Source organism: Dunckerocampus dactyliophorus, chromosome 1 (assembly GCF_027744805.1).
Source record: "Dunckerocampus dactyliophorus isolate RoL2022-P2 chromosome 1, RoL_Ddac_1.1, whole genome shotgun sequence".
Lineage (NCBI taxonomy): Eukaryota > Metazoa > Chordata > Actinopteri > Syngnathiformes > Syngnathidae > Dunckerocampus > Dunckerocampus dactyliophorus.
In genome coordinates this window covers 44883515-44900026 of record NC_072819.1, presented here as the reverse complement: position 1 = coordinate 44900026, position 16512 = coordinate 44883515, and the positions used below count along the sequence as shown (strand labels likewise).

The window sequence follows — 16512 nt, the reverse complement described above, 5'->3', positions numbered from 1 at the left end:
CAGTATGTATCTCCAACTCACAAACAACACTTGTCTAGTCCCTTTGTCATTGGAATGACACTTCCTCATTGTCACTGGACGATAGTGCTACGGCCCCCTAGGGTCCTCTTGGAGGACAGGTGCTGCAGGTCACCCACCCAACCAACAGCACCTGTGGCGGCCAGAACATCATAGGTGATTTCAGACCCAGCTGGCAACTAATCAGTCTCTCCTTCTCCAGACTGGGAGCATTCTGTCCGTCCTCCTCCCAATTTTGACTTGGTTTGGTAGCTTTTGTTCAGGTTTACGTTTACACTATTCACTGGATTGATGTTCACTTGCATTGTTTTATTATTTAGGTAATATTTGGATTCCCTTTAATTTGGTCCAGTTTGATTTAATTTGTTTTAAGAAGGTTTTAATCATACATCCGAGCGAGATGCATTCACGGCCACTCCGAAAATCACAACAACGTCTTTGTTATGTATTTGTGGTCTAAACAAAGAGAAATACAAATAATATAAATAAGTGAATATTCTTATCACTCGCTTTGTAGCTCTTAACGCGGAAGTACAATTTTCTCCATGTAAGTATTGGTTTGGTTTGGTTTGGTTTGATTTTATTTGAACCTGCATGCAGGTTACAATGGAAAACATCTCATGAATCATTTCACAGTTCCACATGACCAAAAGGACTGGGAAGAAGCAAAGCAAAGTATGCGCGGAAATCCCACAAAACACACACAAAACGAGAATTCAAGTTCAGTAACGTCTCGTCTAAATGACGTGTCTTTGAACGCAACCCCACATTGCACAAAATAACACAGTTACAGTGTGTTTCAAATGTTATGCGACTACTAAAGAAACCAGTGTTGGGTAAATAGATTGCGTGTGCTATTTTTTTTAGCTTGATTTAAACTTTCAGTTAATTTGGAGCTGTTAAAACATGAAAATATATATCATCTTGTCCTGTCATTTATCTTTCTTACAATACAATACAATAAAAAATGAGCATATTTCAGACATGGTTGCAAATTGTGATTAATCATGATTAATTAGTTTGCCAGCTGTGATTAATCTGGTTAAAAATGTTAATCATTTGACAGCCCTAATTATTACATAATGTGATGCCATGCGTTCATTTGCTACAAGGAAATCTGATTGGTTAGCGATTAACATGAATGATTATGCTAATTTCCACCAGCGTACTAACCATTGTGGTTGGAGTAGCTACAGCCCAGTGCTAGACATCACTATTTCAACTCAGATGTTATCTCAAGGGATTTAGAAACTATGATATCACCTGTTCTCTTCAAAGTGTTTCTTTCTTGTCATACGCAGAATAACGCTAAATGCAAGATATCCCTGCCACTTGTTTACTGTACCATGGCCATAAAATGGAGAACTGAAATGTGCCCCTTGGTGGAAACAAAGCAAAAGTACTGACACATGAAAAGGGAAAAGTACATTGTAAGGATGGGTCCAATAAATGTTTGTGAGGCAGTTACCTCTTCTGTGGTTTGGGTTAGAGATCTGATAAACATTTGAGCATCAAGTTGAATCTACAGCACCAGAGTGTATTGAACTACAAACAATAAAGAGGGAACGATGAAACCTCTTGGCCTATGGGTGGCCTGTTGTGCAGTTCAGTAGCGGGACAATTGATCCGAGCTGGTGCTTGTGTCGTGATGGGTGAGTAGTGCGGATTAGTAGTGACGTCTAAAGTGGGACGTGAGTCCACAGATTCAGACTGTACACTGTTGATTTGAGGATGTACAATCTTGATCTAACACAACAGATGGTATACTTCAGTTATGCAGCCGGGAAAACTGATAGAAACTGTTCTGTGGAGGGTGTATTCCAACTACAAGGAGATCACACTCCTCAGCCTCTATGTGAAAGCCTATTCACAAGCCTTGAAGAGGAGAGTCCGGCGATCAGTAGAACCTCAGGTCGTGCCTTGGGTGGAGGAGTTTAAGTATATTGGGGTCTTGTTCAAGAGTGAAGGAAGGAGTGGAGTGTGAAACCGACAGACGGATTGGTCCAAGGTCCACATTAATGGGGTCACTTCATCGAAAGCTCTCATTTTACCAGTCGATCTACATTCCCGCCCTCGACTGCGGTCAAAAGTGTTGTTGTCACCGTTTGGAAATAGTCATAGGTCCAAGCAGCTGAAATGAGATTTCTTTGCAGTGTGGAGAGATCTGGGGAGAGGGGAACCAGCTGAGTTTGTGCGGTCATCTTTAGTGGATGTCTCCTGCGGGGGTATTCCAGGAATGGTCCACCGATCGGAAGCCTCAAGGCATAGGCAAAATGGTGGGATTGTGAATGGATGAATCTGTAAACAGCTTGACAAACAGTCGTTGTCTCTTGCCGAAATCACTCAGCAGAAGCGTGGCGTGTGGTACGGTTCTGTTCATACGACTGCTTTTTTGTTGCCTCTTGGCGGCCACAAAGCACAAGCTCGCAGTCGCTTTGAACTGAAATTTGTGTGCAGTGGCGACTCTCATTTTGACATGACCGGTAGTTGAACCTTACGACTACTACCATACGTCTGTACAGGTGGTCCTCGGTTTTACTTTGTGCTGAGTTTCACCATTTCGTGGCTAAATACGCACTGCCATCAATTATTAATACTGTACAAACAGAAAAAGATAACTAGTTACGTACACGCGGTGGAGTAATACATAGGCGGATGAATATATTGGTGGCCTGGCACGGTAACAAGTAGTAGTGTCGCTACACTGAAAGGAAGGACGTCACTTTTGTTCTTTTTGTTTAATCTCCATTATGACTCCCAAGACAGTGAGGCAGACTCGTCTGGTGGCAGCGCGTAAACAAAAGTGACAGTAAACTTGCAATTATACATCGTAAGATGCTGAACACTAACACTAACATGCTAACACTGCTCGCATGCCCGGTCCAAGCTGTTGAAACAGCAACCATCATGAAGGATAAAGATCGTATCGTTGAACATGTAGAAGGATCTGCTGCTATGAAATGGACAGTGATAACAGCATAAGCAACGTAGTGGTCTCATTATTGAGATGTCTCCTCCCAAATAAGGAGGACATCCTCCCTCACTCCTTGTAAGACCCCCTCAGCGTGCAAGAAAACAACAGATATTAAAGTAAGAAATGGTTTCCTTTTAATTACTGTTTCATTTAAATCTTGTATTTAGTGCTTTATTCCTTTATTTTATATGTTGTTCATGTGTTCTGTGTACAATATGAGTGATTTAGGAGTTAATTTAGGTGTGATAATATAATATAATACACCAAAACTCGACTTACCGTACATCAGAGTCTAGGAACGGAAGTCGTACAGCACTTTTCATGCTCCCACCTAAAACGAAACCCTGCTTTTGGTTCCTGACATTTTTTATTGACATCTCTCACTAAAGTATCCTACAAACAACATGAGTAGCTTTATCGTGCCATTCAAGAAACTAACCAACAGGAGTGTGGCCTCATACTTGTTTGCATCATACTTCTTTGTCAAACTTTAGCACGTTTTTCAAAGTCATCTTTTGATCTCAAGGTTGCCAGTTATGTTGAATAATATAGATGCTTCTCTCGGCGCAACTTCATTTTATCCCAAGGTGCATTATTCAAATGCCTTATCTAAAGATACACACACATTAGCATAACACTGTGGTTCAACGCTTCAGTGTTACAAGATGTTACATAATTCTGGGGGCCCAAAAATACAAACGCTGAATATAAAGCTGGATAATCTTTATACATCCTCATGCAGCCGGGTTCTGCAACCCTTTGCTGCTGCCAAGAGGTGCCACTGTTGGCAGGAGTGCCGACCCCTGCTGTACGGATTGTAAACTCGCGATGCTGTACGCCTCAGTGGAATTTGTAACTGGAGGGAATTTCAACCAGTTTGCTGGAAGGCTAGTAATATTGCTATATTATATTATAATATTATCTTATATTATATTATATTGTATTTTTTCCATTCATGTCAATATTTTCTTAAGCCTGGCAACATTTGGGTATAGTCAGGTCATCAGGTTTTGACTGTAGGAAAAAAAAGACTAAAAATGACAAATGCCGCCATCCTCTGTCCTACAGTATTGCATTTTAGGCAAAGCCAGCAGAGCTGCAGTGTGATCTTTCAAATAAAGTCTGCCAGAATTTCCTCAAGATTAAATCATATGCATGGCCAACATTCCCTGCTAGACATTGTGTGTGTGTGTGTGTGTGTGTGTGTGAGTGTCCCTGATTTATTGCTCAACATCTAATCAGGGCAGTGAGAGGGGCATTTATTATTTTCTACTACTACTCTACTTATCATATTTATATATACGTATGTCATACGCAGATATATTTATTGTTAAATAATCACAAACATCTTAGTACAAATTACACCCTGAAAATATTTATAACACAAGTTGGGAAGTCTAATCCTGCTGTGTTGAAGTGTGTAAATGTTTTTTATGCTTTAGTGTAGTGTAGTCGCTACGCTGGCCCTCTTTACAATGTCTTGATCCTGTTATGCTCTTTGGAGCGGAGTGAGCCCATGACCTACAATTCTATTCCGCTGAAAAATAGGTTAAAAACATAGTTTCACTGCACTACAAGGGGCAGCGAACTTCATTGTCCCACAGGTTTTTTCACTTCCTCTGGTATTCGCGCACCTCTAGCGCTGAATTTTTTGGTGATTTCCCTCCATGAACTGAACGACATCTGGCAATCCTTGTGATGGGCAGAAAAAGTATTTTAAAGGTGTTCATATTTACAAATTTCCTTGCTAAGATGCTCTTCAGTTTGCTCCGGGGTTTTTGGTGGATGGGCTTTGACGGGAGGAAAAAACTTGAAATTCTGGACTAAAAGCGAACAACCGATCCCAGCTCTGTGGTCTGCATCGGCGCTAATGTGAGGTTCCATTATTTTTGGAGAACTGCTTCCGCTGGTGCCGTGACGCTGGAGCATTACAGAGCCTTTAGTCTCCTTTAATACAAAATATGTCAGCTGCAGTGAAGTTCATGGCTGGTGAGGCGCTGACTCCTGTGCTAATTAATACAGGTTGCTCATTAAGAGGATATCAAAAAAGAAGAAAATAAGACAAAAAATTCAAATACCTCTTATATCCATGTATTTATTCATTGTATTAACTGCAAAACATTTGTGGTTTTACCTTTTATTTGTATATGAAATACATTTCCATTATCCTTCTCCAAGAAGTTCAGATACTTTGTTGTAAAACACTGATCACCTTCTGGTGAGCTCGTATATATAAGCCTCCATCTTGGCAGTCAAATTCATTCATTCATTCAACAGATGACAAAAATATCCGTAATATTCGACTTGCTGCTCTAAAAAAAAAAAGCAGGCTTTTTCCTCTCTATGGAAGGACGACAGTGACAAGCACCTTCTAGCTTACGCACACCGCATCCCTTCAGGATGAAGTGAGTACTCCCGTATGACATTTCTCTGTATTTTATTGGCCGATGAGCAGGAGTAACGATGACACACTTGCATTTTAGACATTACACAGGCTGTAGAAAGTTCTAGGAAATGTTTCTGCAACATTATACTATTGGCGGCATGCTGACAAACAGAAACTGAAAGGCGTTACGAGCCAACTCAGTGCACTCACTGAATGCACTCAGACGGTAGGCTGGGGTTGCGTACTAAGCTGAGAGGAGACGCTCGAGGCAGCCTCATCTTTGGTTTCTGCCCTGTATTTCATCAGGAAATCTGCGATTTTTCCTGAAGAAACTGTTAAAAACAATTGGATTCATAAAGAAAATACATTTATAATACAGTTCAATAGTAATATTTATTTAATGTTACCATTATTCTTTTTTTTTTCATTTTTCAACATGACTCCCCTGGTCAGCTACTGTATTTAGGACTTCCACCCTGACATCCTTCATGTGTTAAAAAGTCAAACTTTCACATAAGTGGGGAGCATCCACCTTGTTATCCCTCAAAAAAGAGTAAAACGGGAAATAGTTCATGTATAATAATAGTAAATATTTCTTCATTTGAATGAGGCTGGTCCATGCAGCTATGACCTACAGTACTGTCCATGGTCCTGAAAGAGCCAGCCAGTCTCCTTTTTGGGTGGAGACTGCAGTCCTTGTTGTGAGTTAAGTGCTCTCCTTCATGATGATGTGATTTACACACAGTTCAGGTATTATTTATTTATTTATTTATTTGGGGGGGGGGGGGGAATGTGTGCTAGCTTTAACTATATCTGTCAGTTCCTAGTGAAGTGGTGCCTATTAACTGCTGATGATTGGGCAGTAGATTGTTGCTGTTGCAGACTCTTTTTAGTGGGAATATAATAATTATATGCCTCTCGGCAGTGGGTGAAATTAAAATAATGCTTCCACACCAGGCAGGCAATCACAAGTGCAGGGCATTGCGGTAGTATGTGTTACGATCACTTAAGAGCAGCAATTTACTGGTGGTACCATTTGTCAAAGTGCCAGTTTAATCCACGAGGGGATTTAATTCATTGTCTTACAATCACTACACCTCTCCTGGTAAGTAGGTTTTTAATCCTGCTTTTTCATGACTGCACAAGTGAAAAAACCCAGCGAAGTAATCATCGCTGGAGTCATATTTCAAGGTTTAGTGATTCAGTTTAAGGCATTTAGTTCTTAAATTCTCAACTCTTCTGTTTTTTTCGGGCAAACATTGTACATACTGAAGCGTAAATGCAGGTTTTGAAGCCCACAAAGACACCAGTGATGTGTGTGAAGAACAGCTTAATTGATTACGCAAAAACAACACATCGGACTGGTGCAGAAAGAAGCTTCTGTTGTGTGTGTCATTCTAAGGTTGTGAACGATAAGCCGATGCGACTGTATGTATCCGGTTTGGGGAGCGAACGATTCCGATGCGCCGGTAAATCGATAATAATCAGCCATGAATGTTTAGATGAATCGATTGTGGAGACATGCACCGGGTATCGCGAGAGAAGCAATCGGTTAACAGTGTCTGCCGGTGAAAGGATTGTCGCGTATGCTCCACAACTTGCCATGTCTGAAGATGAGAACGCTAGGGACGACATGCCGGCTAGCTAGTCGGCGTTTGAACGCCGAAGTCTGGACCGCCTTTCGATTAATTTCAGAAGGGTGCAAAACTTGACCAGCCAGACCAACAGAGGCGAGTATGCGTCTGTGTTGGCTCTCAGTCGTACAGGAGTTGTCCATCGAGGGAAAGGCTTCTTAAGACGTCATCTGTACTTCTGTGAAGAAGGTGTCGGACGTTTCGCTCCTCATCCGAAGAGCTTCGTCAGCGAACGAATAAGTGCTGGTAGCCTAGGCCTTAAATACAATTTAAAATAAATACAATTTAAGGCAGAGTGTTACAGCTTTAGTTCATCAGGAAGTGACGGGAAGTGACGGTGGGCGTCCCGAGCAGGAGAGCTAGGCTCAGTGCTAGCTGTGAGTTTCGAGAGAGTTGGGAAGTGTGTTTATGTTGGCGTGGATGTAAAGTCCTGCAGTGTTCTCCGCTGTTAATAAAGCCATTAAAGTGCATCGGCGACGTGAGTCTCTCCTTCCCCACAACAAGCGGCATTACTGTATTGACCAGTGCACACCAGGAAATAAACGGTGTCATTTCTTACAGGCATTGGCTGGACAGCTATGTAGTGGGGCTTGTTTAACCTTTGCCTTGTGGGCAAGCAGGAAGGAGAGATGATGCTGAGAGATGTGTGTGTTCTGAGCTGCTGTCTGGTGGCCGCGTTCAATAAATAAAGTTGGCAGAAGAAACAGGAGAAGTTTCCTTCTTTGCTTCGGAGCTGAATAACACCGACAAGTTAACAGACTAGTAGCGAACCGAAAAGAAGACGGCTTTTTTTTGTGTCGAATACAGAAGATGAGGACTTTGATGGATTTGTAGATGAGGATTGATGAAAAATAACGTGAGTACATTCTAAAATACTTTAATTAAGTACAACCGAACTCAGTTTTGCTCCCGCTGCCGCATGCATGCTAGCGTATGTTTTTTTTTTTTATTGTAGCGTCGCTGGGAGCACGTCCTGTTCCCAGCCTAATTTGCGGTAATGTTTTGGTGCAAATGCTCTTAAAGTTACATGTTTGACCAGGAAATAGCAAGCTCAAAAGAAGACGGCTTTTTTATGTGGAACAACTGACAGTTTCTGTGGATCTTGTGAATGATTGTGACTGAGCTAGGACTCAGTTATTAAAGTCTACACACGACGGCTTCATTGATTGAAAAACAAAACTTTTTCGTGCATGAAGCTTTTACTTGAGTTGGTAATTTGGCCGCTATATGCAGTCAGATATTGACCAAGGGAGACAAAATGGGTGGCCGCTGGCCGCGTTGGACAGGTGACTGCTATACACAGGGTCTATAACATGTAAATTTGCTGCGGGGGATTTTTCAGTGGCTGCTATAGGCAGGTGGCCCTTCTATAAAGGTGGCCGCTAAGACAGGTTTGACTGTAGTTCTATTTACTTATCTGTGTCATGATTTAATGGGGATTTGCAATATTTGTTTGTTTTGTATGATTCATTGGACTGAAGGTTTAGACTTGTGTTATTTCTTGGTTCGATTTGACATGGACAGATAGATTGATGTTTATTGTCATCGCACGCAGTATGCAACAAAAGTTAGTTTGGTGGCTCCACTTCCAATTTCTAGCAACATCAAGACATGTTAAAACTTAAATGTTACAAATCCAAATTTGACAGGTATAAAAAAATAGATAGGGCCGCGCGGTGGTCTAGCGGTTAGCACCTTGGCCAATACAGGAACAGCCTGGAGATCGGGAAGACCTGTGTTCGATTCTCCCCTGGGCATTTCTGTGTGGAGTTTGCATGTTCTCCCCGTGTGCGCGTGGGTTTTCTCCGGGCACTCCGGCTTCCTCCCACATTCCCAAAAACATGCAGGTGAGGTTAATTGGCGACTCTAAATTGTCCATAGGTATGAATGTGAGTGTGAATGGTTGTTTGTCTATATGTGCCCTGCGATTGGCTGTCCAGGGTGTACCCCGCCTGTCGCCCGAAGTCAGCTGGGATAGGCTCCAGCATGCCCCGCGACCCTAATGAGGATGAAGCGGTATAGAAAATGGATGGATGGATGGAAAAAAATAGATATAAAATACAGGATGTAAAACATTGATCCCATCAAAGAAAATTATGTTCATTCAGCAAGTCTTATTTTGGTCTGTGTATAAACAATATCAACATTTGACATGTTATTCTGTTGGCTTTATTTTTGCCAGTGCCTTACAGCATGCTTGGGGATATCATGTGCTCTTTTACACATTAGAAATACTGTAAGAAGGCAACTTTCAGATAATTTATAATGTACAATTAATAGCTACATCAGCAAACAAGTAACAGTTGAATCGGATGGAATCGTGTCGTTTGTACACCGCATCGCATCGTTCTGTTTTTAAAATATATCGTTTTTGAATCGTATCGTAAACCTGGGTATCTAGATTTGAATGGAATAAATCTGCATGCAAACATATGTTGGCAGCCAATGCATGCTTACACAAGGTGTACAATCAGGGCATGAAATGTGTACGTAGCTGTCCAAACATATTAAACATATTTCAATGTCTAATACAGCTGTCACATTTCTGGTCCACGCCACTTGAAATGTGTTTGACAGATTTGCCTATCAGCCAGTTATCAGGCCACAGTAACCACACACACACACACACACACACACACACGCACGCACACACACACATGCCCACACTGAAAGAGAGGGAGAACGGGGAGAAACATGGCGCCTGTGGTCACATTCCATCCAGACTGGTCCTTGTGTGTTCAGGGAAATTCGCATGCACATTCCCCTTCCATGACAAGATGCATATGGACGGCACCGCTCTAATCTTTCTACCGTTCACATTTTTAAAAAGCATTTTACTGTATAATTATACAGTGACCCCTTGTTTATCGTGGTTAATTGTCAGTGGTACGTCTTGACTGAGTCTGACTGTGTCTTCTTATGTTGGTATTTTAGTTAATTTAGCCATTTTTATGCTTGAAAATGAATTTAAGCAAGAGAAAATCCACAATATGCCTAAAAATATGCGTATTTTAAAAGTAATAATAGGCCGCATTCAACCATGAAACAGCACGATTTATTTATTATCTTTTTTAGAAAAACTGTGATGGAGTGAAGCCGCAAAATTGAACCACGGTGTGGCGAAGGACGACTGTATTGATTTACTTTTCTGATATGTTGACGGAGAAATAAAGCATTTGCTGTATCGTTACCTACTACAGTACTCCACGAGTGCTTGCTTAATGATAATGCACAGGAAAATGGATGCATATCAAATACAGTGCATGATATATATTCATAGAGTATGTATTACATACAGTATATATTGAAGCACATAATCATGGTGAGTATACTCCAAATAGACCAAATATTGAGTTAAAATCATTTATTCTGGAGGGGAAATGTGCATTTTTGGAAAGAATGTGAACTACCTGACTCACCGCAAGTCCCTGAATGCATCTAGATTGCGTTGTGACTGCTGGTTGGGTGAGCAAGGAAGGGGGATGCATGCTGGTGTGGGCAGTGAGTCTCACTGGAGAGGAAAAAGGTGAGGGAGTTTTGAGTTAAGTCTGAAGCGAGTTACTGCACAGTAAAGTATAACTATATACAGTAATTGTATATATAACTATATAACTATAATTATATAACTATATAATTAACGAGAGAATAGCCGTGACACGGCAATCACCGGGGTGGTGACTCGGGGAGAGGGAGACAGCGGGAGCTGCATGCGAGGAGGGGCGGACCCCTTTCCCCTTTACGTCTCCAAATATCAGTCCCTACATTTGTCGCTATTTGTCGCTTTTGGGAAAACAAGTGACCAAGAGGGTTTGGAAAGTCGCCAGATTTAGCGAGAAAATGGCCAAGTTGGATCGGAAGGAGGGGGAAGCCGTTCACAGATGGAGAATACATGAAATAATCGCTTGTAAAAATATCAGAGCATCTATTCAACCAAATAAAACATAAACAAGAAATGACTGAAAGAATGAAAGAATGCCTCCGTCTGCAAAGTCAGTCAAGGATGGGACAAATAGAACGATTATTGATGACAATTCAGCGCAGGCATAAACGCTATCGAGCAAACAGCACTCATTTGCAGGAATGTGAACTCTGATGAGCTTTGTTATGTTAGTTGGCTACATTTAGTTTTTAATTTAAGCAAACACAGGAACCATTCAAAAAGGCCTACAGGGTTCAGTGTTTAAATGACTTCAGAGCAGGGCTACACATGCGCTATTTGTTGATGTAACAGGTAACATTTTAAAAAGATGACATCTTTTACAAGTTCATAAACTGTGCAATGTTTTGCGGCTCCAAACTGTATTTTTTTACTGGAAGAGGAGACAAAATGGCTCTTTGGATGCTGAAGGTTGCCGACCCCTGGGTTACGGGGTTATGGTTAGTGTTAGGTCTTGGATTAGTAATCCTTACTGTAATGCAGTACTTTTTATTAAAATGGGTCATATCAATATGAGCACTCCTATTCCCCTTTTTAAGTAGAGGGGCTGTTTCTCCTCATCCAGTTTAATCAGTGTCATTTGCTAGTCTGCGCTAATCCTAAAAAGAGGTGGGATGTTTCAAATACTTCCAGCAGAGATTTACTGAGCTCTGTGACCACCTCTTTAAGTCTCTAAAGTCAGCTAATTTTGCCCCCTATTTATAAGCAGTATAAGAAATGGATGGATGCTGACAAATCCTTGAATGTGTCCCCACTAACTCAACTCCATGTGTGCTACTCCTTGTTCGTGCGTAAATAGAACTGTGCATAGGTCGTGACATTTTGACACAATAAAAAGGTAAACAGTTGGACGGACACCAATAACAGGATTAAATGTAAAATAATAAAATATATTATATATAAGTTGTGGATGAAGGTGACGATGCAGCGGTTGAATGGTCCATCCACCGGAATTATCACGGCACTCGCCGGCTGTTTGCCGTCCTCCATGAACCAGGAAGTAGCCTACTCACAAAAAAAAGGACAACAATGAAAAAGTGAACATGACAACAAACAAATCCGATGGTGACCGAAGACTTTTGCACCATTATTGATCACACGGAACAGATCCAGTTATTTTATTTCATCAGTAAAATCCTGTTCGAACCCATGTGACGCTCGTTCCAGAGTTTAAACACACATTTCTTTTTCTTTTAGCCTCGGGCTACCTGCACCCTATAAACACATACACAAACATACACCCCCTTTGAAAATACTAACATTTTTAATAAGAAAACTGGCCAGCTGTGGTTATTAACTTCACGTTTCTCCTCCATTTCATCTCATAACAACTCAGTGACTGCATGGTGAGAATGTCAATAGCGCTTTAAAAGAAAGCCTTGTTTTTAATCCACAGAGTTTCGCGTTGCTTAGGTTCCAATGACTTTACAAAATCAGTGAATACGTCCTTGGACACGAGCGTTCAAAAAGAAAATATTTTTCTTGTGGATTATAATCATGATCAACATATTAAAGGCAAAAATCCCAAAATTATTGATTGATGTTGAACAATCTCTTGGGTAAATAGAGTATCGGTATCGATACTGAACCTGTATTTACTTGGCATCGGGTCGATACTAACATTTTCATTATCCACCCCCCTCAACTGAGTAGTGTCATTTTGTAGCGTCGCCTTCTCCTTTTACTTGTGTCTATTCCCGGTTTTTGTTTTTGTCTCCAAATGTACCCACTCATGTCGATTTAACCTGCACTTGGTTGTATTTTGCAGCCACGGTCGAGTAAAAAGTTCTGCTTCAGTCTCTTGCCTCAAATAAGTATCGCTCAGGGAGTCCTAGCAGACAAAGGGATACTTTCCACTGACCAGTGCACACAGAACACTTGCTCTGAGCTAACCTCTTACTGTGTCACAAATGCCATCAGGCCCCACAGGTCCCGCTGATATTGTGACGTAGTGGACATGTAATGTTCTCAGAGCTCATTCAAGCAGCAGGAGGTGTTGCACACCGACAGAAAATACACTGTCAAATAAATGAAGTGTGATTTTTGGTGCAAGTGGAGGCTTCTGGATCCCACTGAGAAGCGGCATAGAGCGGCATTTGAAGATCTTATAAAACATGCATGAGGTAAGACAATTCACAAGGTGTGTTATTCATGCATTAGCTGGAAGTTGATGAATATATTGTACATTTTGTTTGTTGGCGGTGTAGCAGGGCTTTAAATAGCTCTCCCATGACCCCACAACTCTGCAAAGATAATTGAGTGCCTTCATAAATGAGCTTGCAATGCTCTGTTGCACTGCATTTAATAACGAAACCGCAGGTTGGAGCTTTAAAGGATAATCGTTTCAGGTTAAAGGCATCATTGACCACTAATGCATGCGTTAATTGAATGATGCATCTATCTGACAAGGCCACCATTTATCAATGCTCTTTGAATGAGCACCTTACAATATTAGAATATTCTGCTGATGGTGGGTGTAGCTCAGTGCACCAAGTCTCTCCACACCAGCTCCACTGATAGGAGGGTGCATGGGGGGCCGGACATTAACTGTGGAAATGGTGGCTAGAGACAGAGACGTTTGCCCGAAGTCAGCTGGGATAGGCTCCAGCATGCGCCCGCGACCCTAGTGAGGATTAAGCGGTATAGAAAATGGATGGATGGATGGATGGACTGCTGCACCGGCCACCTGGGCGGGTAGTGGATCTATGAAAGATTGTCAACAAAAATTCCAAAACCACACTGGCAGGTTTTTATAGTTCTTTTTTTCAGCCAATGTTGTAATACATGCAAAACCTTGAGTACAAAAACGAAGCATATGTTATGATTCTGATTTTATGCTGATGGCGTGTTTATTCCCAGGACATTTTGGAGAATACACACACAACACATTCGTTTTTGCTCCCATTTTTCTTCAGATCTAACACTTTTTCTATGTACACAAAAAGGCCTATCTCTTTCAAATGTTGTCCACAAATCTGTCTAAATCTGTGTCAGTGAGCATTTATCATTCATGATTAATAACCTATCCACCTCAAAGGTGCGGCATATCAAGGTGCTGATGAGACTGCGCGATTATTGCACATTCCACAATAAAAGGCCACTCCAAAATGCGCAGTTTAATTTTATTGGGAGGGGTTCGAAGACCACTCAGTATCAGTACGGCGATCCAGAGCATCTAAAACATGTTCAATGAGTGACATGTCTGGTGACTATGCTGGCCAAGCAAGTTTTTAGCTTCCAGGAATTGTGTGCAGATCTTTGCAACATGGAGCTGTGCATCATCAAGCTTTAACATGAGGTGATGGTCATAGATGAATGGCACAACAGTGGGCCTCGGGATCTCGTCATGATATCTCTGTGCATTCAAAATGTCATCAGTAACATGCACCTGTGTTTGTCACCCATACCATAACCCCACCACCACCATGGGACACTTGAGCCGCAACACCAGCTCCTGAGATTTAGACTGATTTGTGGATATTTCAGAGAAAGAGATCTTTTGTGTACATAGAAAAAGTTTTAGGTCTTTCAGTTCAGCTCATTAAAAATGGGAGCAAAAACAAGTGTTGTGTTTCTATTTGTGTTGAGTAAATGTTTATGTCAGTTGTAGTAATTACAATTTATAATAATACTGTATGCATTTCTCACTTTCCCTGAATTCTTATTTCCTGGTATTGTTCTATGCAAATTAGCAGCACGGACACGTCACATGTTTAGCAAATTCATGTTTGAAGTTATACCCGATCCTAGCACACAGACTTTTGATTTGTGAGTGTACTTTTTTCGCTTGCTTTTGGGGTCAATGAAAAAAAAGACTTAGTATTTGTTACAAAAATCAGAATTTATCAACAGACTGTGTTATAGATACATGAATGTTCATCTGCTCTCCCTCTATGCTGAGGAACAAAGTTGTCAGAATGCGTGACAAAGGAGGCTGCTGCTGCTGTTACTTTTTTTAGGCTTCGGTTGTACTAAAAGGGGGACGGCCTGCAAATGCGTGCAGACAGAGATGTACTAACACTCCAGTGAGGAAACTATATCCAGTTGTAGTCTTAGTCGTAGTCTTTCCTAAAATTTTATGGAGGCTTTTTGTCACGATGAACCCAATCGTCATAGAAGCAGAGTTCTTCGCCATGCTAGCCCTTCCTATTGTGTCTCTTTTGGCCGACTGCTAGGACAAACCCATCCATGCTTGGCTGCTCCTCTGCCTCAGCATCCTTCCGTGTTGAATAAAACATGTGTGCCACACACCGCTGCTCTTCCTTACTTGCAAATCACAGCCACCTTGCCTCTTTCGCGCTTCTGGCATCCCTCTTCTCCCTCTCCTCTCTTTTATCTCAGATGCATTTCGGTCCATTTCCTCTCCCATCCTTACTCCTCCTGCTCCTCCTCCTTCGCCTCTATTCCTTCCCCGCTTCTCCCTCCCTCCCTTCCTCGTGCATCTAATAGCGCTCGCTCTCCCAGGTGATCTGCGTTGAACCGAGCGCTTCCCCCTCACTGCAAGAGCTGTGAGTGGTTGACTGTTCTTAGCGCGCTTCCAAAGCTCTCCAGGCAAACCCTCCCCACGCACACACACAAACACACACAGACCATCCACTCTGTGCTGGAGAGGCAGAAGTGTGAGACCACACTATTGTCTTCCCTGCTAAATTAGACAGCATGCAAGACGAGAGGAAAGACCATGAGAGAATAGTTGCATAGAAAGAGGGGAGGACAGGTGAGTTCTCCCAAAAAACCCATCTCCAGTCTCACCTTGGATAATGACACCCGCGGGGCGAGACAGTACCTGTCACAGCAGCCTTCCACATGGTAGCTAGGGTGAAGCAAGCTCCACCGTCCCTGTTTTCGCAGCACATGGGGCATTGTCTCTTTGTGGGAATACAGCAATGGACGATTCCAGCAATATTCGCAGCCTGAGCCGTGAGCAAGGTAAGACAAGCAAACAGCCCACAATTGGCACTTTTCTCACATGCGGCTATTAAGAAGTAGGCCAGCTCAAAACTCTTGTTCTAGGTGGGAGAGGAGAGTGATGCGAGAAGTAGCATCGCCACATTACTTCCCAGCTCTGGTTCCCCGTCACTTGTAGTTCACCTCTTATTTTGGCTTCTGCTATGTTGTGTACTCATAGCAGCACAGCCTACTGTGATGCTGTGCTCCTGCTGGGGTTTCTAACAGAGTTTTCTCCATGTTTGCTACTTTGTGGCTCTTTTGTTGGCAGTTTTGTTTTCTTTTGTTGAACTCAAGTTGGTACTTAGACGTTGTGAAGCCCAGCCAGGTTTTAATACTCAGTGCTGACACACTCCTCATAAAAGTCAGTTCCCCGAGTCCCATTTTGGGTTTGGCAGCTGTGGCAGGAGAGGATGCATCAAACGCAACCAAAAAGTAGAACAGCAGAAGAATCAGTGGAAAATGAAGTCGCCCATCTTTCACAACTTCTCCATCAAGGTTTACCACACCTACAGCCCCCTCCATTCCTGCTTGCAAGCATTCCCACAAGCCCCAGTAACCATAGCGCGAGTCATTAGTGTTGGATCACTGTGGCTCTCAGGAGCAGAGCAACTAC

The 16512-nt window shown here is 42.1% G+C and overlaps 1 protein-coding gene across 2 annotated transcripts in view; it reads left to right on the top strand.

Moving 5' to 3' along the window:
* The window catches only part of plch2a (phospholipase C, eta 2a), a 154872-nt gene that overhangs the window by 45430 nt on the left and 92930 nt on the right, over window positions 1–16512 (top strand). The window contains exon 1 of one of the 2 annotated variants that reach the window (XM_054797610.1): window positions 15343–15878. The exons of the other annotated variant lie outside the window; for it this stretch is intronic. Within the exon in view, the coding sequence (XP_054653585.1) occupies window positions 15836–15878 (43 nt within the window). The 5' untranslated portion in view covers window positions 15343–15835. Of the gene's footprint in view, window positions 1–15342; window positions 15879–16512 lie in introns of those variants that run through there. 2 annotated transcript variants of the gene reach the window in all.